Raw genomic sequence first — 17,690 nt, 5'->3', positions numbered from 1 at the left:
TTTTAAATATCACAGGCACCACAACAAGCTCAAATAAGCAAACACAAAGGTTATCAGCAGGCAGAGGCACAGAATATTTTTAAATGGATTTTCCAAAAGTTTTGAGAGTTGGAGAAGTCAGAATAGGATCTCGAAGTGTCAAATCAAGTGCTATATGATGAGATAAAGCCATGGAAGGGTCAGTCAGAGCTCCTCATGAATATATTATTAATAAAAACTGTAGAATTGTTGGGATCTATATACTATTTAATTTTAAATAAGAATCACAGACTAATTGTTTTCTGGATTTTACAGGATATATTTGAAATTTCTCTGGAATTTTTAGAACCATTACATGAAGGGAGAAGGCAAAAGGTTGGGAAATAGTATGTTGGAAAAAATCCCACATACTAACCAGTTAATCAACATTCATTACATGCCTACTATGGGCTAAGCATTGTACTTGGTGCTGGCAATACAGAGAAAAGAAATTGTTCCTGTACTCAGGAGGTATTTATATAGATAATATGCGTGGACATAGGGCAGACAGATACAGACAGAGAGATAGATAAACATACAGATATTACATATATATATATATGATGTACATATTACTAATAATAGCTAACATCCATGCATTTCATATGTGCCAGATACTATACTAACCACTTTGCAATTATTATTTCAGTTGATCCTCACAACAACCCTTGGAGACAAGGGCTATCATTATCTCACTTTTATAGATGAAGAAAATGAGGCAACTAGTGGTTAAATGATATACCCAAGGTCATATAGCTAATAAGTGTCTGATCCTGAATTTGAAATCAGATCTTCCTGATTTAGACTTGGTATTCTATATCCACTGTACCACCTATCTGTGCACTCCCTCTCTCTGTATCTGTCTGTATCTCTCTCTCTGTGTCTCCCCCACATGCATACTGTTATGTATATCTGTGCATATAATATACACAGATATACATACATACAAAATAAATCTTTTCAGGGGAAGAGCACCGGGAACTAGGGACGAGGGGAGGATATATCAAGTAAAGCCTCATGCAAAAAGTGATGTTTGAGATGAGTTTTGAGTTGTGATTTATGAGGTAGGATGGAAATGGCTTTCATACTTGGAAAGTAACAACTCTTAAACATCATAAAAAGAAGAAAGATGTCACTCCTATAATATCTATAATCTTCCCCTATAATCATGATATATTCTCTACAGAGTCATCAGGACCCCTTTCAACTAAGTTACTCCACATGAGTATGTTGCCAAAAAAACATCAGAAAATACAAGAGCTTTTCTCAATACCTGCCCTTCAATTCAATTCAGAACATTTCTTAAGCACCTTCTATGGGCAAGGCCCTGTGTGATAAGTTTATGTGATAAGCACTCAAGCTCTTAGGCTAGTGCCTAAATGTTAACATACTGAACACTATACCCTAAATTCATCTACATGCTTAGTTAATCTTCTTTCTGGCCCTGAATGCAGTTTTACCTCTGTTCTGTGGGAAGAGAATAAATAGAAAGGAAACAAGCAAATTATAAAAGAGTTTTGAAATGAACCATCATCCAAAATGTTAAAACAATATAATGTGTCCCATTCCTGTATTTCCAAACTTCTTATACCTTATCCACTCCATGAACTCTATGATTCAGCTATTCTGGCCAGTCTTCCCTGTTAGAATGTGAAGTCGTTGAGGGCAGGGACTATTTTGTCTTTCTTTGTGTGAACAAAAGAACATTGCTGCTACCGCTTAGCCTGGTGGCAGGTATACAGTAAGTACTTAATAAATGCTTGTTTGAAGGATACAGGAATTCTTACAAGCAGCAAAGAAGAGTGCCTCACCCCTCCTGATACCTGACATCTTCCAGGACTCAACAGAAATTGGCCACTTCCAGCCCAATCTCTTCATCTTCCTATTGTCCTACAACAGTAATCATTTTGTTCCTATGCTCCAGGAGCGAGGTTCAGCTATGTGTGTCACTAATAGACTTATCACAAATGTAGATTAAAAATTTGCCAGAAAAGGAAACAGGAAAAATAAAAAGCAGAGTAAAATGCTAAGAGAAATCTCTTAAAGAAGGTTCACAGACCGGTAATAGTTGAATGCCACCAATTATTGGTTCAGACAGCCTAAGCTTCCAAGAGCCACATCAGCAACCAGTAGTGGCCTGCATGCCAGATCCAGTCTACCACCTATTTTATGTATGGCCCACAAGCTAAGAATGACATATATATATTGCTTTTTGGAGGCCAATTGGGGTTAAGTGACTTGCCCAAGGTAACACGGCTAGTATTTGTGTTAAGTGTCTGAGGCCAGATTTGAACTCAGGTCCTCCTGACTCCAGGGCTGGCACTCTATTCACTGTGCCACCCAGCTGCCCCTGACTTTTATATTTTTAAGTACATACTTTATTTAAAAATATTTTAAAACACTTAAAACAAAGCATATTCTTTATTTTAAAATGTAAAAACCATTCTTAGCTCACACACCATTCAAAAACAAGTAGCAGGTTGGAATTGGCCTATAGGACAAAAATGAATATTCAGCTTCAAATCTGCAACCTTTAGACATCTTCTAGATACTTGACCAAAATACTTGACTTGGAGCCTCAGATATTTCCTCTGACTTGTCCATCATTATGAATAAGTTTGTGATTTGTATCACACAAATGAAATCCCAGACCTTTGCTAGTAGACTGCAAAATCATTTTGAGGAGGAATTGTTTCATTGTTTAAACTTATATCTTCATTACCATGATCAGACAATGCCATAATGACACTAGTATTTGGTCTAACAAATTGTCTTCTTATACAAGGAAAGTGTAATTAGATTCCTATTAAGTATCATAGTGGTTAGATAACTGGCTTCAGAATCAGCAGTCTCTGGAATACAAGTCTTACTTCTGCTAAACAAAACTTCCCAGTGCCCCAAGAAACTTTCTCAAGATTTTAAGTCGTAGAGAAGGTGTTGATCTATTTTGATGGAGGGAATTCCTCATTAGCAGTTTCCTACACCCATGGAATCACAGTACAGTAATAATTAATAATAATAATGAGAACTCACAGAGAACTTAGGCACATAGAACTAAAGTCAGTTTCACTGTCACATGGCTACATAATTAGCAAATTACTTTTTCAGCAAAGGGGAAGAAAGGGTTGGTTTTCACTGCTAAGACTGATTTAAAATCATATTAAAGTGGTCACCAGAAGACTAAAGGAATACACTCTCAATTCTTTAGAGACAGCATCATGTATATGGTGATAACACATGAAGCACAATCACTTCCAACTTTCACTAAGCACACTAAGATACCTGTTAATAAAACTCAACAGTTCTATGAGACAAATAACAGAAAACAGCTCCTTATTTATTTTACACCCTCATTAGCTGGGATGCAAATAGCTCTCGTAGTCATTTACTAGAGAAGGAGAGAGGACCTATGAGGTCAATAATCCAAATTACTGATTTTACAGGTGAGGCGACTGAGGCCCAGAGAGACTAAGTAATATGTTGATTAATTGATTGCCTAAGATCACACAAGTAGTAAGTAGCAAGAGTCTGAATTTAAATCTAGGTCCTCTGATTACAAAGCCAATATTCTTTCCACCATACCATGGTGACTATAAGTGAACCCTGGGAAAGATGATAGCTATATTCAAATAATTTAAGAATTATTCTTTAAAAGAAAGATCAAATCTGTACTCTGTAGCTCTAGAGGGCAAAATAAGACCAATGGACAGAAGTTACAGGGGGAAAGGCTAAGTATCAATATCAGAAAGAAAATTTTAACAACCTTCTGAAAGAGAAATGAGGCATTGGAATTCCCTGAATAAGGCACTGAAATAGTTTAGGAGGTAATGAAATTTCTTCTCATTATAAATAATTAAGCAAAAGCAAGTAGATTACCTATTTGGGACATTATATAAAGGACTCTCAAAATGGGTAGGAGGTAGGATTATATCCCTTCCAACAGTAAATTTCTAAGATTCAGATAGAAATTTAAATATCTCTAGCTTCTTTGAATTTATATTTAATGATTTATTAAAGTATTATTGTTATCTATTTTGAAAATATTTTCCTCTTACAGTGACATTGAAAAGCATTTTACTTTCTTATTGTGATTTTATTTCCTGAGAATAAAGTACTTTACAAGGGGAATACATCTCTAATTCCAAAATAAAATTTGATTGTAATTTTAAATTTGAGTGACTATTGTATTGAGATAACAGAAGTTTATTTAACAATGTTATGGGGGTGGGGGTGATGTAATCAATAAGAACACCACAACCAAATCCCATGTCATTTTTGCAAATGTCTCAGTAGGTGTATCATGAGGTTTGCCTTTCTTTAGTCAATGAGTTTCTTCCAGCAGACTTAGAAAATTAGAAAACCAAATGAGTGCTATGATTGCTGCTCCTGTTATGGCTGTCGTTATTAAGCATCTTCTTGTTTCATAAATTGAAATAAATGCATCAGGGAGGCATGATACAATTTGGCTGGGAGTAGGGCCAAATGTTTTCCCATACATCTAGGGACCAGTGATTTTCTGAATGGCACTTGAGTTATTTTTTCCGCTAACGAATTCCAAGTAAAGTCAGCATATAATTCACTTAAACAAATACCTCCCAGTACTCACAGCCCCTCTAAAGTATGCCCCTCTTCTTACCTTGTCTTTATTTTCAGAACCAGAAGCCTCTGGTTTGGTCCGAATCAGAAATGGAGTGGATAGCCTCAGCAGGACCCTTTCAAAGGTGGCATTGATCTTTGGGGAAACTATGTCAAAGCAGTCCTCAAACTTCAGAGTCTTGTGAGTGTCACAGCGTAACTGTTTCCTAAGCCCTTCCCCCAGCTGCAGAACCAGCATGCTGGCATCAAACATCAGGTGGAAGGGGAAAGCTCTACAAAACGTGTTGATGCTAATTCGGAGGTCGGCAGGAGTTTGGGACGTTCCAGGTGGAAGGTTTTTTGTGATGTTTGAATTTTCACATTCCTTAATGACAAATGTGAGGCAGTTGCAATTCCCTGGGTTTGAGCCCTCCAAGCACAGTTTCTCATTGGTCACTTGTTCCACCTCCAGATCCAGCCGGTAGATCTTCTTTCCTGCAGCCTTTATCATTCCAGGCATTGCAAATCCCACAATGTGGTGAGGATGAAAGTAATGGAGCATGAGAGAACCTTCTGGAAGCTCTTTGCATAGGAAAGATGGAGATTCCAGAGCGGCCTGTCGTCCAAATGAAGTTCTAATATGTTCCAGCAAAGCATCAAAACCATTAAAGAAGTCTTGCAAGGTGCTGCCTACCGCCCGAAGGACCCTTTCATTCTCATCAAAGCAGATATTGAAAAATTCCTCCCCAAATCTTTCTTGCATTTCTTCTAACTTCAAACCTAAAAGCAAAGGGAGAGAAGATGTTAACATAACTGAGAAATAAGTGTTGCTATGGCTATTCTCTGCCTGCATTTATGACTTCTATGCTCCTATTTTAATGTTCCCCTAGAGGAGGTAAGAATGGTCTAGATTAATTAAAATTCCAAATCCCAGAAATCTAAGAAGGTCCAGGCCATTTTTAGCCTTTGTAGGTGAGGTATTACACTATGATTTTTTGTTAATTACAAATAAGGGACCATAGTCACTTATGCACAAGGAAGGTCACAAAGGTGGAAGGGAAGTTCACCTCAGAGGCAATATGGCATAGTGAGTAGGGCCCTGAACTTTAAATCATGAAGATCTGCATTCAAATTCTAAAAGATACTTATTAGCTATTTGAATCCAACTTGACTCTGGGCAAGCCACCTTATTTCTCTTTTCCTCATTTTCCCCATCTGTAAAATGAAGGGGTTGTACCCAATGGTCTCTAAGCTATAAACCTATGATGCTTATGGCTCTAAATTGATGATTCTTTGATCTAGTGTAACACCTTTATTTTGCAACTGAGACACAAATAGATTAAGTAACTTACATGGTGAGTAGAAGGGAGAATTGGGAATAAAACATTCAGTTCTTCTGCATTATATTTTGTAGATTAAAATATAAGGTCTTCCACTAAATAGAGTATAAGCTTCCTAAAGGCAGGAACTATTTTCTCTTTTTTCTTTTTTTATCTTCAGCACCTAGCATGGCATCTGGCACATATTAGTTGCTTAATGATGTTTGCTGAATTAATTGAGTTCTTTTTAAAAAATGTATTTATTAAAAAGTATTTATTGGTATCATTTTTGTATCCTCTTAATTTTCCCCAATATCCCTCCTCTCTCCCTCCTAAAGGGCTATTCCAGATATTTTTAAAGACAAAAAACAAGAAAAGGAAAAGGAAAAAAATCAGCATAACTGATCAAAAAAGTCTGGAAACATGTTCAATAAACCACACCTCTCCAAAGAGCTGGGGTAGGGGTGTCTTCTCATATCTCTTCTTTCAGGCTATGCTTGTTCTTTGTAATTTTGTAATATTCAATTTTGATTTTTTTTGTGGCTGCTCTTTTTGTTTACAACATTGTAGTCATTGTGTATATTGCTTTCCTGGCTTTGTTTACTTTCTTCTGTATCAGTTCATATACTTTTTTTCCATGTTTCTCTGCATTCATCACATTCATAATTTCTTACAACATAGTAATATTTCATTACATTTGTGCACCAATATTCATTCCTCAACTTATGGGCATCTACCTTGTTTCCAATTATTTGCCATCACAAGAAAAACATGCTGGTATAAATATTTTGGTATTAATGAGTGCTTTCTATATACTTGATTTAATTTTGACTGCAAATTCATCCCTCTTTCCAATATAATACCCTGTCTCCTGAAAGAGAATTCTCTCATTTCTTTGTATTTCCCAAAGAGCTTAATAAATTGACCAGGGATGTACAGTGAAAAGAGTATTGACTCTGGAACCAGAGCACCTGGGTTCAAGTCCTGCCTCTAACATTTACTATCTTTGTGACTTAGGTAAGTCACATCACCTCTCTAGGCCTCAGTGTCCTCAACAATAAAATGAGGGAGTTAGATTAGATGGCTTGCAGGACCTTTTCAGCTCTCATTCTATGACTTTTCCTCAATTTTAAGTCCTAACAGCTGATTTCAGTTCATGGGTGTGGATAACTCTAACATGTCAGCAACAAATCTTGTTTCAATCATCTGGTCAATGTTAACCTTTGCCCTCCTTACTTAATTCCCCTTTTGAGCTCCAGCTCATAGTTTGTCTGTCTCTTTACAGTAGAAGGATTATCCTTAGTATTGCCAAAAGCAAGCAAAGAAAAATGTATACCACTGTTTTATCCAGTTTACATCTTACTTTTCAATCAAAATATATGGCTTATATTTCACAATGGATATGTTGACTAGTTTACAAAAGTTTCTTGGGAAAACTCCATTATGAAAACTCAGTGTTACAGAGAGGAAGAGTTAGAAGGTGAATCACCAGAAAGGGCCTAAAATCAAGCATGAAATAAAGTAGAATATGTCAGTAGAAGGAAGTTCCTTGGGAACAAAATAGATCCTTCTCATTTTGGTTTGAAAGGCAATTTGGGAAAGTGACCTATTAAAAGTATCACAACTCATGCATCTCTTGGCCATTTTATTTAAATTATGTTGAAATTCCTTTGCTTATCAATAATATCAATAGCTTCTGATGTTATCTACAGAATATGCCTGTTCAGTTGTCTGATGTGAAAGATAAGAGAGAGCAGAACTGCCAACCACTGCAATGTTCATATCACAAGTTTAGTAGGAATCTTAATTAAAGAAATTAATTAACAGTTCAATCAGAGATCAATGATATCATTGGCAATATATACCATAAACCAATTAAATTAATGTTCACTAAGTGACAGTTTTCTTCACTACTTTTGAGCATTTGCAAGATGAATTTCTTCAAGACTAAAATCAGGTTCTTGAAAAAATATGGTTGCAATTGTTCAGTGGTTTCAGTCATGCCGTTCTTCTTTGTGATTCCATTTGGGACTTTCTTGGTAAAGATATTGGAGTGGTTTGCCATTTCTTTCTCTGGATCATTTTATAGGTAAGGAAACCGAGGCAAATAGGGTTAAATGACTTGCCCAAAAGTCACACAGCTACTAAGTGCCTAAGGCCAGGTCTGAACTCTATCCACTGTACCACCTAGCTGCCCCCAGAAAAATATTAAGTCCCCCCAAACCCAACAGTACCAGTTGAATCTCCAAATACCACGACACTCAGAAATCCTTTTCATAGCATCTAGAGTTAGATGGGGTGTACTTTCAAAGGACTTGTTGCCTCTAGGTATAAAAGAGAAATGGAGAGCTACTACTGACCTGTATTTTGCAAAATAGTGGTGTCACTACAGTAATTGAATAAAGCTTACTAATATAAAGATAATGAAGAGTATTTATATAATGCCTACTGTGGCAGAAGCTCAAAACATTACCCAAACATCATCAAGTAAATAAAATAACCACATGTAAGAGGTGATATAATGAAAATGGACAAAGCCCAAATTCCCTTAACAGGAAATTTCCATTACACTAATAAGCCACTTCTGGACTTAACAATACAATGGAAATTAAAACTAAAAAGATGATCCTGAGGTACTTCAAGATGATGAAGTGTCTTCTGAATCACTAGAGAAAAACTAAGTGATATTCATCATTGAAATCTATCATGCACTTAGCTGTCAATTTTATCTTCCTAAAGCACAAGATTGATATGTCATCTCTTTATTCAATCAACTCCAATGAATCCCTATTGCCTCCAGCATCAAATATGAACTCCTCTATTTGGTATCCAAAGTCTTATCCCACCTATACACTTTTCCATTCTTCTTCACACATATTCTACAATCCACTGACACTGACCTCCTTGCAGTTCCACACACAAGACACCATCTCCTGACTGGTCATTTTCCCTGACTATTTCCCATGTCTGGATTACTCTCCTGCCTCACCTCCACCTGCTGGTAGCTAAAATCCTACCTTCATCAGGAAGTTCTTTTCTCAGTCTTCCTCAATTCTAGTGCCATCCCTCTGTTGATTTTCTCCAGTTTATCCTGCATATATCTCTTTTGTACATAGATGCATGTTTTCACCACACTGGATTGTTAGCTCCTGGAAAGCAGACTGTCTTTTGACTTTCTTTACAGCTACAGTGCTTAGCACGGTACCTGGCACATAGTTGACACTGAATAAGTGACTGAGTTCCTCGTATATATAATAAGGCATTTGGACTAAATGGACCCCAAGTTCCCTTCTAGGTCTACATCTACAATTCTGTGTTCCTGCTGTCATTTAGAATTATAGGAGTAGCATATTATAGTGGAAAGAATACTAAATATGAATTCAAAGGACCTTAGTTTCTATCGAGATTCTGCTACTATTGACTTCTTTTGACAAATCCTTTAACTTTTCCTGGGCTTTGGTTTCTGTAAAATGGGAGTTAGATTAAATGATGTTTAAGAGAGATACCTTGTAGTTCAAAACCTAATATCTTCGGACTTTTAAAATATATTATATTATATTTATTATATATATTTATTATTTATTTATATATTATATATATATTTATTATATATAATTATATTATATCTTTTAAAATATATTAAATTTATCATTATTATGACTATAAAAGATACAGTTTTTCTTCTTAGTTCCAAAGAACCATGTGTAGGAGCTAAAATAATGATTTTTCTAAGGTAATCAGTAAGAACATCTCCTGTGTATGAAAATGCATGAGCAACACAAAAAAAGGATTCTTCAAAATAAAATATTTTCACAGCCATCAATAACTGAGGTCACTGGTGACATTTACTAAAGAATGGACTAATAACAAGGCAAGATGTATGATACTATACTTGGAATCAAGGAATCTGGGTTCAAAATCTGCCTCAAATATTGACTAGCTGTATAATCCTGGGCAAGTAAAACAATTAACTTCTGTCTACCTCAGTTTTCTCTTCTGGAAAATGAACACAGTGGCCTCTAAGGTCCCTTCTAATTCTAAACTGTAGGAGCCTATGACCTTGTCATAGGCACAATGACTGAAGTAGTGATTGTCATGCAGGAACAATATTTACTGAATACCTACTACTATGAAAAGAAAGATGAGTGTTCCTGCTCTCAGATTGCTGACACCTTTGTTAACAAGGAGATGGTCACTCACTAGCCCCTCTGCATTGAAGCAGGCCCTCAATACTTGTTGAGCCACTGCTCAGCCTGAATGAACTTGATTGATGTCTGAGAGCTTTTGATCAATGAAATAAAATCATTACATTCCAAATTCATCATTTGAAAAGGGATTTTTTATTATCTTTAAAGGAAATAGAAAGTTTTTGGAAAAAAATATTTTTCCTGGAAAGACAAATACCTTTATTAACCAAACATTTCTGAGAACTGCATAATAGACAATATAGTTAATCTGTCATATAATGCTCTATAATTGTGTTTTTGTTATTCAGTTGTTTTAGTTGTGGTAAAAAATGAAGTGATTTGCCATTTCCTTCTCCAGCTCATTTTACAGATGCGGAAACCAAGGCAAACAGGGCTAAGTGACTTACCCAAGGTCAAACAACCAATAGGTGTCTGAGGGTCAAATTTGAACTCAGGTCTGCCTGTCTCCAGACCCAGTGCTCTCTCTGTTGTACCAAACTGCCTGCTCTATAATTACAAAGCATTTTACAGCCATTATGTCATTTGAGTCTCACAAAACTCTGTAAGGAAAATAGTGTTAGTATTATTCCCATTTTATAGAAAGAGAAAATAAGGCTAAAGGATATTGTGAACAGGTGGAGGAGATACCACCTGAACCCAATACTTTGGACACCAAGTCCAATGCTCTTTACCAAGATGACACTTTTAGAACAGAATTTGAACCCTAGTGAAGTAAGAGCTTAAGATAACTTACTGCCATTAAGAGAAGTTTAGAGGTTAAAAACCACATTGAATGTCCCTGTCACATCTTACTCTCTAGCCTGTTCTACTGCTACATGGCTACTTTGTCTCCTTGAAAATAACTCCACCCTGAGGCCTACATGTCAAGTGGTGAATCCCTGCATGGAACCATCCTATGGTGAGAAGCCATAGCCACACTGCCCCCTTCATTTTTGGCTCACTCTCCAACCTGGTCCATCTCCACAAAGATGGCCTTGTCTCCTTCCCTCTTCTTTCACGTCTCTTGTTCCTTTCCTCCCTTTTCCTGCTCCTTTTTATATTTTGTCTTCCTCTATTAGAATTTAAGCTCCTTGAGAGCAAGGACTATCTCTTATTTTTCTTCTTGTATCCCCAGTTCTTAGCATAATAAATGGTCTGTCTGTCTGTACATCCAACGCATCTTCCAAGGTTGATTTCACATTATTTCTCCTAATATACTCTACATGTTCAATCCAAATTGGTTTGTTTTGGGTTCCTTTTATATGACATTCTGGGCACAATGTAGATTTTTTTAAATCAGAGTCTTCTCTTTCTGACTTTTTGCTTCTGCAAAAAATCTCTCCGAAGGAGATTTATCACAATATATATTTTGTGAAACTTGAGGGCAAAATTACCTTTAGTTCAAACCTCAAAGAGTAATAAAATTTTAGAGCTGAAAAAATCCTTTGAGAGAACTTAGTCCCAAACTCATTTATATAAATTAAGAAAGTGGAGTTCAGAGAGAGTGGGATTTACCCAAATTCAAACAGCAAATTAGTGGCAAAGCTGGTATAAGGACCCAGGTATCTCAACTCTAAAGAACCTTCCACTAGACCATTTGGGGTAGTCTTCATATTTTTGCTTTTTGGAGGGGGAAAGGCAGAACAGTTGGAGTTAATTGACTTGCCCAAGATCACACGGCTAGTAAGTGTTAAGTGTCTAAAACCAAATTTGAACTCAGGTCCTCCTGACTCCAAGGCCGGTGCTCTATTCACTGTGCCACCTAACTGCCCCTGGAATATTCTTTAAAAATCTTTTCAAGATCTTTGAAGAGTCTTATATTTTACTGTTCTAGATCTTTTTCTTTTCCTACCTTTCTTCTAATTCTATTCACAATTAAGGAAATTTTCCAGTGTTTATTTGACTAGATGGGAGGAAAACGGAAATAAAAAGAACTTTAGTTCTCCAAACCCATACATCACTGTTCTGACAACTAGAGAAGAGAGGGCACTGATCCCAAAAGAGCAACAGCATATCCTTAGTTTGATTTATTCCTTCTAAAGCAAGCAATAAAATGTGAGGTCCAGAAGTGAAGTCTCTGGTAGTGAGTGAACGTGGTCTCTGCTTCCCAGTCTAGCAGAACAAGCTAAAGGAACAGCCTTGTTTAATTATCAGAGCAAAAACAGTAGGATTAAGGGATAACAAGCCATTGAAAATAGACTCACATTTTAAAATATAATCCATACAAATACTAATAAACACTGGGCGGGGGGGGAGGGGGGACTCTCCTTTGTTGTAGGCTGAGCTAAGACAGTGTGTTATAACATTGAATATTTTTAATGAGCATATGTAAGAAAAATAATGAATGAAAATTGTCCTTATGACAGAAGGAAGGCAGGTTTCTAAAATGAGTGGGGGAAATACACATGTACTCATTTTCCATTGCCTAGATAAACACAAGAGTCAGTCAAGCAAACCTAGGAAAAACAAACTTTAAAAAAGCTGGTTATTTGGATGCAAAAAAAAAAATCAGTTCTCCCAGATAATAAAAAAGAAAAATCAACATAATTCTCAAGACCTTTTCTGCCAAGCCACACAGCATAACTTTAGGCAAGTCATTTCATTTCTTTGGGCCCCTATTTCCTTCTTTTTAAAATAAAAGTGGACTAGCTCAGAGATCAGCAAAATACAACTCACAGGCCAGAGTTTCTAACCTCTTAAGCTAGATTGTTCTTAGGAACCATTCTACTTCTGCTATTTTTCTATGATTCTAAGTCTTCTTTGTTAGAATAAGCTATTATACTATCCATTGCTTCACATACTCATCAAATATTTACTGAGTACTTTCTATAAGTAGAGTCATGTTTTAGGTGACATAAGGAATAAAGAAGAATGATAAGTGTCATCATTGAGCTTTCAATCTAGTCCAGGAGATAAGACAGATACACAAATATCTATGAAAAGGAAAAGAGAGAGCGACCAAGTGTTTCAGAAAGTCAAAGGAGGCCTCGTCCAACAGTTGTGGGAGGGCACAATTTTCAAAAATTGATTTTTACATTTAATTATAGCAATGGGATTTCGGTCCTTTCCAAATTTCATACATGTGAATTAATCCTGGAAATATAACACAGCCTGTTTACACCTCCCATTCATTTTTTCCACAATATCCTAGATCAATTTTAATTTTTATTCTTAAGGTATCACTATTTTCCATTATTTGTGTTGCTTGTTATTTAGACTTTTTTCAGTTATATCCAATTGTGAGCACTTTGGGGGGGGGGGGTTTCTTGGCAATGACACTGGAGTGATTTACCGTCTCCTTCTCCAACTTATTTTACAGATGAAGTAACTGAGTCAAATGGGCTTAAGTGACTTGCCCAAGGTCACAATGAGTATCTGAAGTCAAATTTGAACTCAGTTCTTCCTGATTCCAAGCCCAGAGTTCTATCCACTGTCCTATCTAGCTGCCTCTCCATTATTTGTAGCCATATAGTATTACTGAGAAAATATTGCAGTTAAGGAGATGGTCTTTACTGCAGTAAACAGCTTAGGCTCATAATAATACCCAGTTTGTTCTCAAACAAAGTTATCTCTATTGCTGCATCTGTCACGAAACCATTTTAACAAATGTATGAGATATAACTTGTTTGAGAGTTTTTAAAGCAGCATTTTTAATGATAAATATGAAAATCAATTTCTATATTCTCTACACCTCAGTCAGTTGTACAACTGTGAAGATGGTCTGTGTGAAAACAACAACAGCAAAGCCTTCTTGTTACCTTCTCAGTTTTCTATCAAGGCTACCTTTGGTTCATGCATAGACCATTTTCAAAGATTTTTCTAGGGATGAGAAACCAGGCATAAGACTTGGTAGTTGCTAATATCTTCTCAGTTACCTATTTTTTGGGGGGGTAAAAAAAACATTTGGAATCTTATACTTCGAAATACCTTGAAAAATAGATCTCCAAATACCTTTAAATCTATGTGACCTCTGACACTGTTTTCTCCTATACAGAGTTGGTCAAACATAAGCATTTCTCCTGACTTCAGTGTCTTCAGTATCATTTCCATTTTCATATTAGTACATTAGATACTAGGATCTAAAAGTCCAAATGTAGGTTGACTCAGTCTTCATTTCTGGTGAAGACTGGTCATCCTAGAAGTTTGTGTAGATCTGTTTCATTTTGAATGTGTCTGCTGTTCTTCCACTTTCATTTACAATTTTTTTTTTCTAGATGATCTGGCTTAGCTCGATTTCTCACAAATTCTATGCAGTCTCTTTTTTTGCCCCCTAATTTTTTAGAAAATTTTTTTTTCTGTTTTGTTCTTTTCTTTGTACCTTTTTTTATCTGCCTTCCTAATTTTTTTTTTACAAATTAGTTTGTATTCTAACCATAGTTTTTCTATATCAGAAGGTTTATCTACCAAAGGACTGAGTTTGGACAACTATGGCTAGCAAATTGGCTTAAAGGAGCTGTGGAAGTAAATAGCTTGTTTCGTCTGACAAATCCTTGCTGTTTTACCCACAAATCACCATGGTAGATAGCAACACATGGCCACACCTTAATAATTGAGCAGCATTTTTTTCTCCAAAGTTTTGTATGCACTGTTGGGGCCACCTGGAAGAGCACAAAGGCTCATCACACTTACCAGTCATTTGTTCACCCCCTACTCAGACACATTCTTTGAGAACACAAGTCTGGGAATGGTAGCCAGATATAATACAATGCAGATTAGAATATATAGACAAAGGATAGCTGTAACAGCACACAGTTCTCCACATCACCAATTCCAAAACAAAATCTACTACTGTCTTTGGATTTCATTTCCCTTTTCCTTCCAAAAGTCTATCTAGGCTTCGGAGTTCTCCTATCTTCCCATTCCACTTACACCTTTTTCCCCACCATGTACTCCAGTTGCACTTGCCCCCTTGCTGTTCTTCATACAAGATACTTCATCTCCAGACTCTAGGCATTTTAACTGGATGTTCCCCATGCCTGAAATATTCTTCTTCCTCAGCTCTGCAACTTGTTTTCTCTTCAAGTCCTTGGCCTCCTTCCTTTTAGCTTCCTGCTAAAATCTGTATTCTAGAACAGGGCTTCTTAAACTTTTTCTCATTCATGACTCCATCAGCTTTTTTTTTAAACTGTGCATCTCAAAGTTTAAGAGGCACTTACAGGAAGCCCTTCCTGATTTCCCATTTAAAGCTAGTGCCTTTTCTCTATTTCCAACTTATCCTGCATATATCATTCTTGTAGAATTGTTTTTTGTTTGGTTGGGTTTTTTTGTACTTTTTGCATATTGTAATCCCCATTACACATTGAGATCCTTGAGAATAGAAACCATCTCTTGCCTTCCTTTGTATCCATGGTGCTTAGCATTATATTGTATCTGGCACATAATAAGCAATTAATAATTGTTCATTGGCTAACTGGTTGACTGTCTTGTGAAACACTCAACCTTTGAGGTTTCCTTAAAATATTGATACATTTAGGAAAGGCATGGTGGTATAGTGGCTAGAAAGCTGATTTCAAAATCAGCAAGACTTAGGTTCAAGCAACATTTATGATTTATTTGTGTTGCAAGACCTTCTGCAAATCAGTTAACCTCTCAACTTCTATGCAATTCCTTAAGACTATAAATTGCAGGGAAGGTGTTAAACAGCATGAGTAAAGGGAATTTTCACATACAGGAGTTCCCCATATCCATAAAATACCTATCTCTGTTACATTTATTCACCACACTCTTCTATTTTTTAAATAGATATTTCACCACTTTAACAAAACTGGTAAAGAAGAGATAAAAATAAAGGTAAATAGTTCCTGGCATCTATGGATATTAGCAGGATTTAGCTCAACTTGAGAAGCAGAATGACAGAATTATAGAACCTAAGTCGGAAGGGACCTCAAGGCCATCTGGTAAGTGGAACAGCCCCCAGAATCCCTCATAAACAGGCATCCAGCTTTTGCTTAAAGACTGTTCATGAATCCAGTGGGATCACTATTTTGAGGCTGTGGGTAGGGAAAAAAAGGGGAGAAAATTGGTAACTCAAAATCTGGAGGAAATGAATGATGTAAACCAGAAGCTAATAAAGCATTTGATTTGAAAAAAAAAAATAAAGACTGTTCATGAGTAGGAACCTGATCTGCTGGGTAATTATTCCTAGGGAATTTACTCCACTTTGGGAAATCTTAGGGTGTTTTCCTTTATGATAAATCTGAACTTGTTTCTTTCTGACTTTTACCCTTTTATTCATTCAGCCACTTATTTACTCATTCATATAGACACAGATTAAATAATTCTAGTACTTTTTATAAATAAAATCCCCTTTTGGTTGCCCTTTGAGGAAAAATGTAGTGAAAAATGTTATTGTCTATGCCATTATGGAGCCTTCAACTTAGTCTAGGAGACAAGTAAGTCACTTACATAATAACTGTAATTCAAGGTAGACTATGAAAGTACAATCCATTGGAGCCAATCAAAATAGATCTATCAATTAATCATTAAGCACTTATTATGTCTAATCCTCACTCTATATGATATTCCTTTCAGTACTTAAAGATAACTATAATGTTCATAGTAATTCTATTTTCCAGGTTCCCTAGTTCCATCAAATGTTCTTCATGTGGCATGAAGACAATTAATTATTCTGTTCAGTATCCTCCAACACTCTCTGGCTTACCAACGTCCTTCCTAAAAGGTTCAGGACTGAATACAATATTCTAAGTACAATATGACCAGGGAAAGATTAAATGAATTAAAGAATGAATGAATGAAAAGTTATGTTTTATGTATTGCTATGTGTCAGTGCTGGGGATACAAATACAAAAGAGTAGACAGTCCCTGACCTCAAGGAGTTTCTATTCTATTACAGCAGAAGTTCTTAATCTGGGATCTGTGAACTTGCTTTTCAAATTGTTTTGATAACTGTGTTTCAACATAATTAATTTTCTATATAATCCAATGTATTGAATTTCATGCATTTAAAAGCATTCTGAGGAGTCCATAGGATTTGCTGGACTTTCAAAGAAAGGTTATGATACAAGGAAGGTTAAAAATTCCTATATAATAGAGATTGACAGCACATATGTTATGGGGACCAGGGAAGAGTATCTTGACTTAGAAAGGTACTGGATTGGCAAGTGGAGCTATTGGAAAGTCCATTAATACCACAAAGATAACCCCCTAACACAATGTCTGGTACCTAATACTTGTTTGTTGAATTAATTCAAATCTTTGTGTGTGTTCTTATCTAACTAATTTCTAACCACTAATTTCATAGGTGAATCTTTTTGCTTGTTTGGCTCTGATGTATTTGTAAAAACCAGCCTGAAAAGTTTCTTTACTGAGGAATACACTCCCCTTACCTTCAGGAGAGAGGGAGGGTAGGGTTACTCAAAGTCAGTCTCCAGTCTACTGACTCTTGGCTAGTCCTGACGGAGTGACTGGTGTTTGATTGGTCATGTGCAGCAAATGTATCATAGCAGCAGGATGACCTAGGAACAATAAGTGACTACGTTGATAGAAGTGTACATATGTACTGCTAATATCCTTTGTCTTGATGTCAACCAATTATAGGGAAATAAGTGAGAGCCCCCGCCTTTCATCCATG

General features: G+C 36.2%; 1 protein-coding gene across 1 annotated transcript in view; it reads right to left on the bottom strand.

Moving 5' to 3' along the window:
• Positions 1-17,690, bottom strand: part of GUCY1A2 (guanylate cyclase 1 soluble subunit alpha 2) — a 442,918-nt gene that overhangs the window by 337,941 nt on the left and 87,287 nt on the right. The window contains exon 4 of the mRNA XM_069080535.1: positions 4,655-5,373. Within this exon, the coding sequence (XP_068936636.1) occupies positions 4,655-5,373 (719 nt within the window). The remainder of the gene's footprint in view (positions 1-4,654; positions 5,374-17,690) is intronic.

Source organism: Petaurus breviceps, unplaced genomic scaffold (assembly GCF_028583685.1).
Source record: "Petaurus breviceps papuanus isolate PSGF00001 unplaced genomic scaffold, PetGlider_PUasm1.0 91133, whole genome shotgun sequence".
In the NCBI taxonomy this organism is placed as follows: Eukaryota; Metazoa; Chordata; class Mammalia; order Diprotodontia; family Petauridae; genus Petaurus; species Petaurus breviceps.
This window is presented reverse-complemented; position numbering and strand designations above follow the sequence as displayed.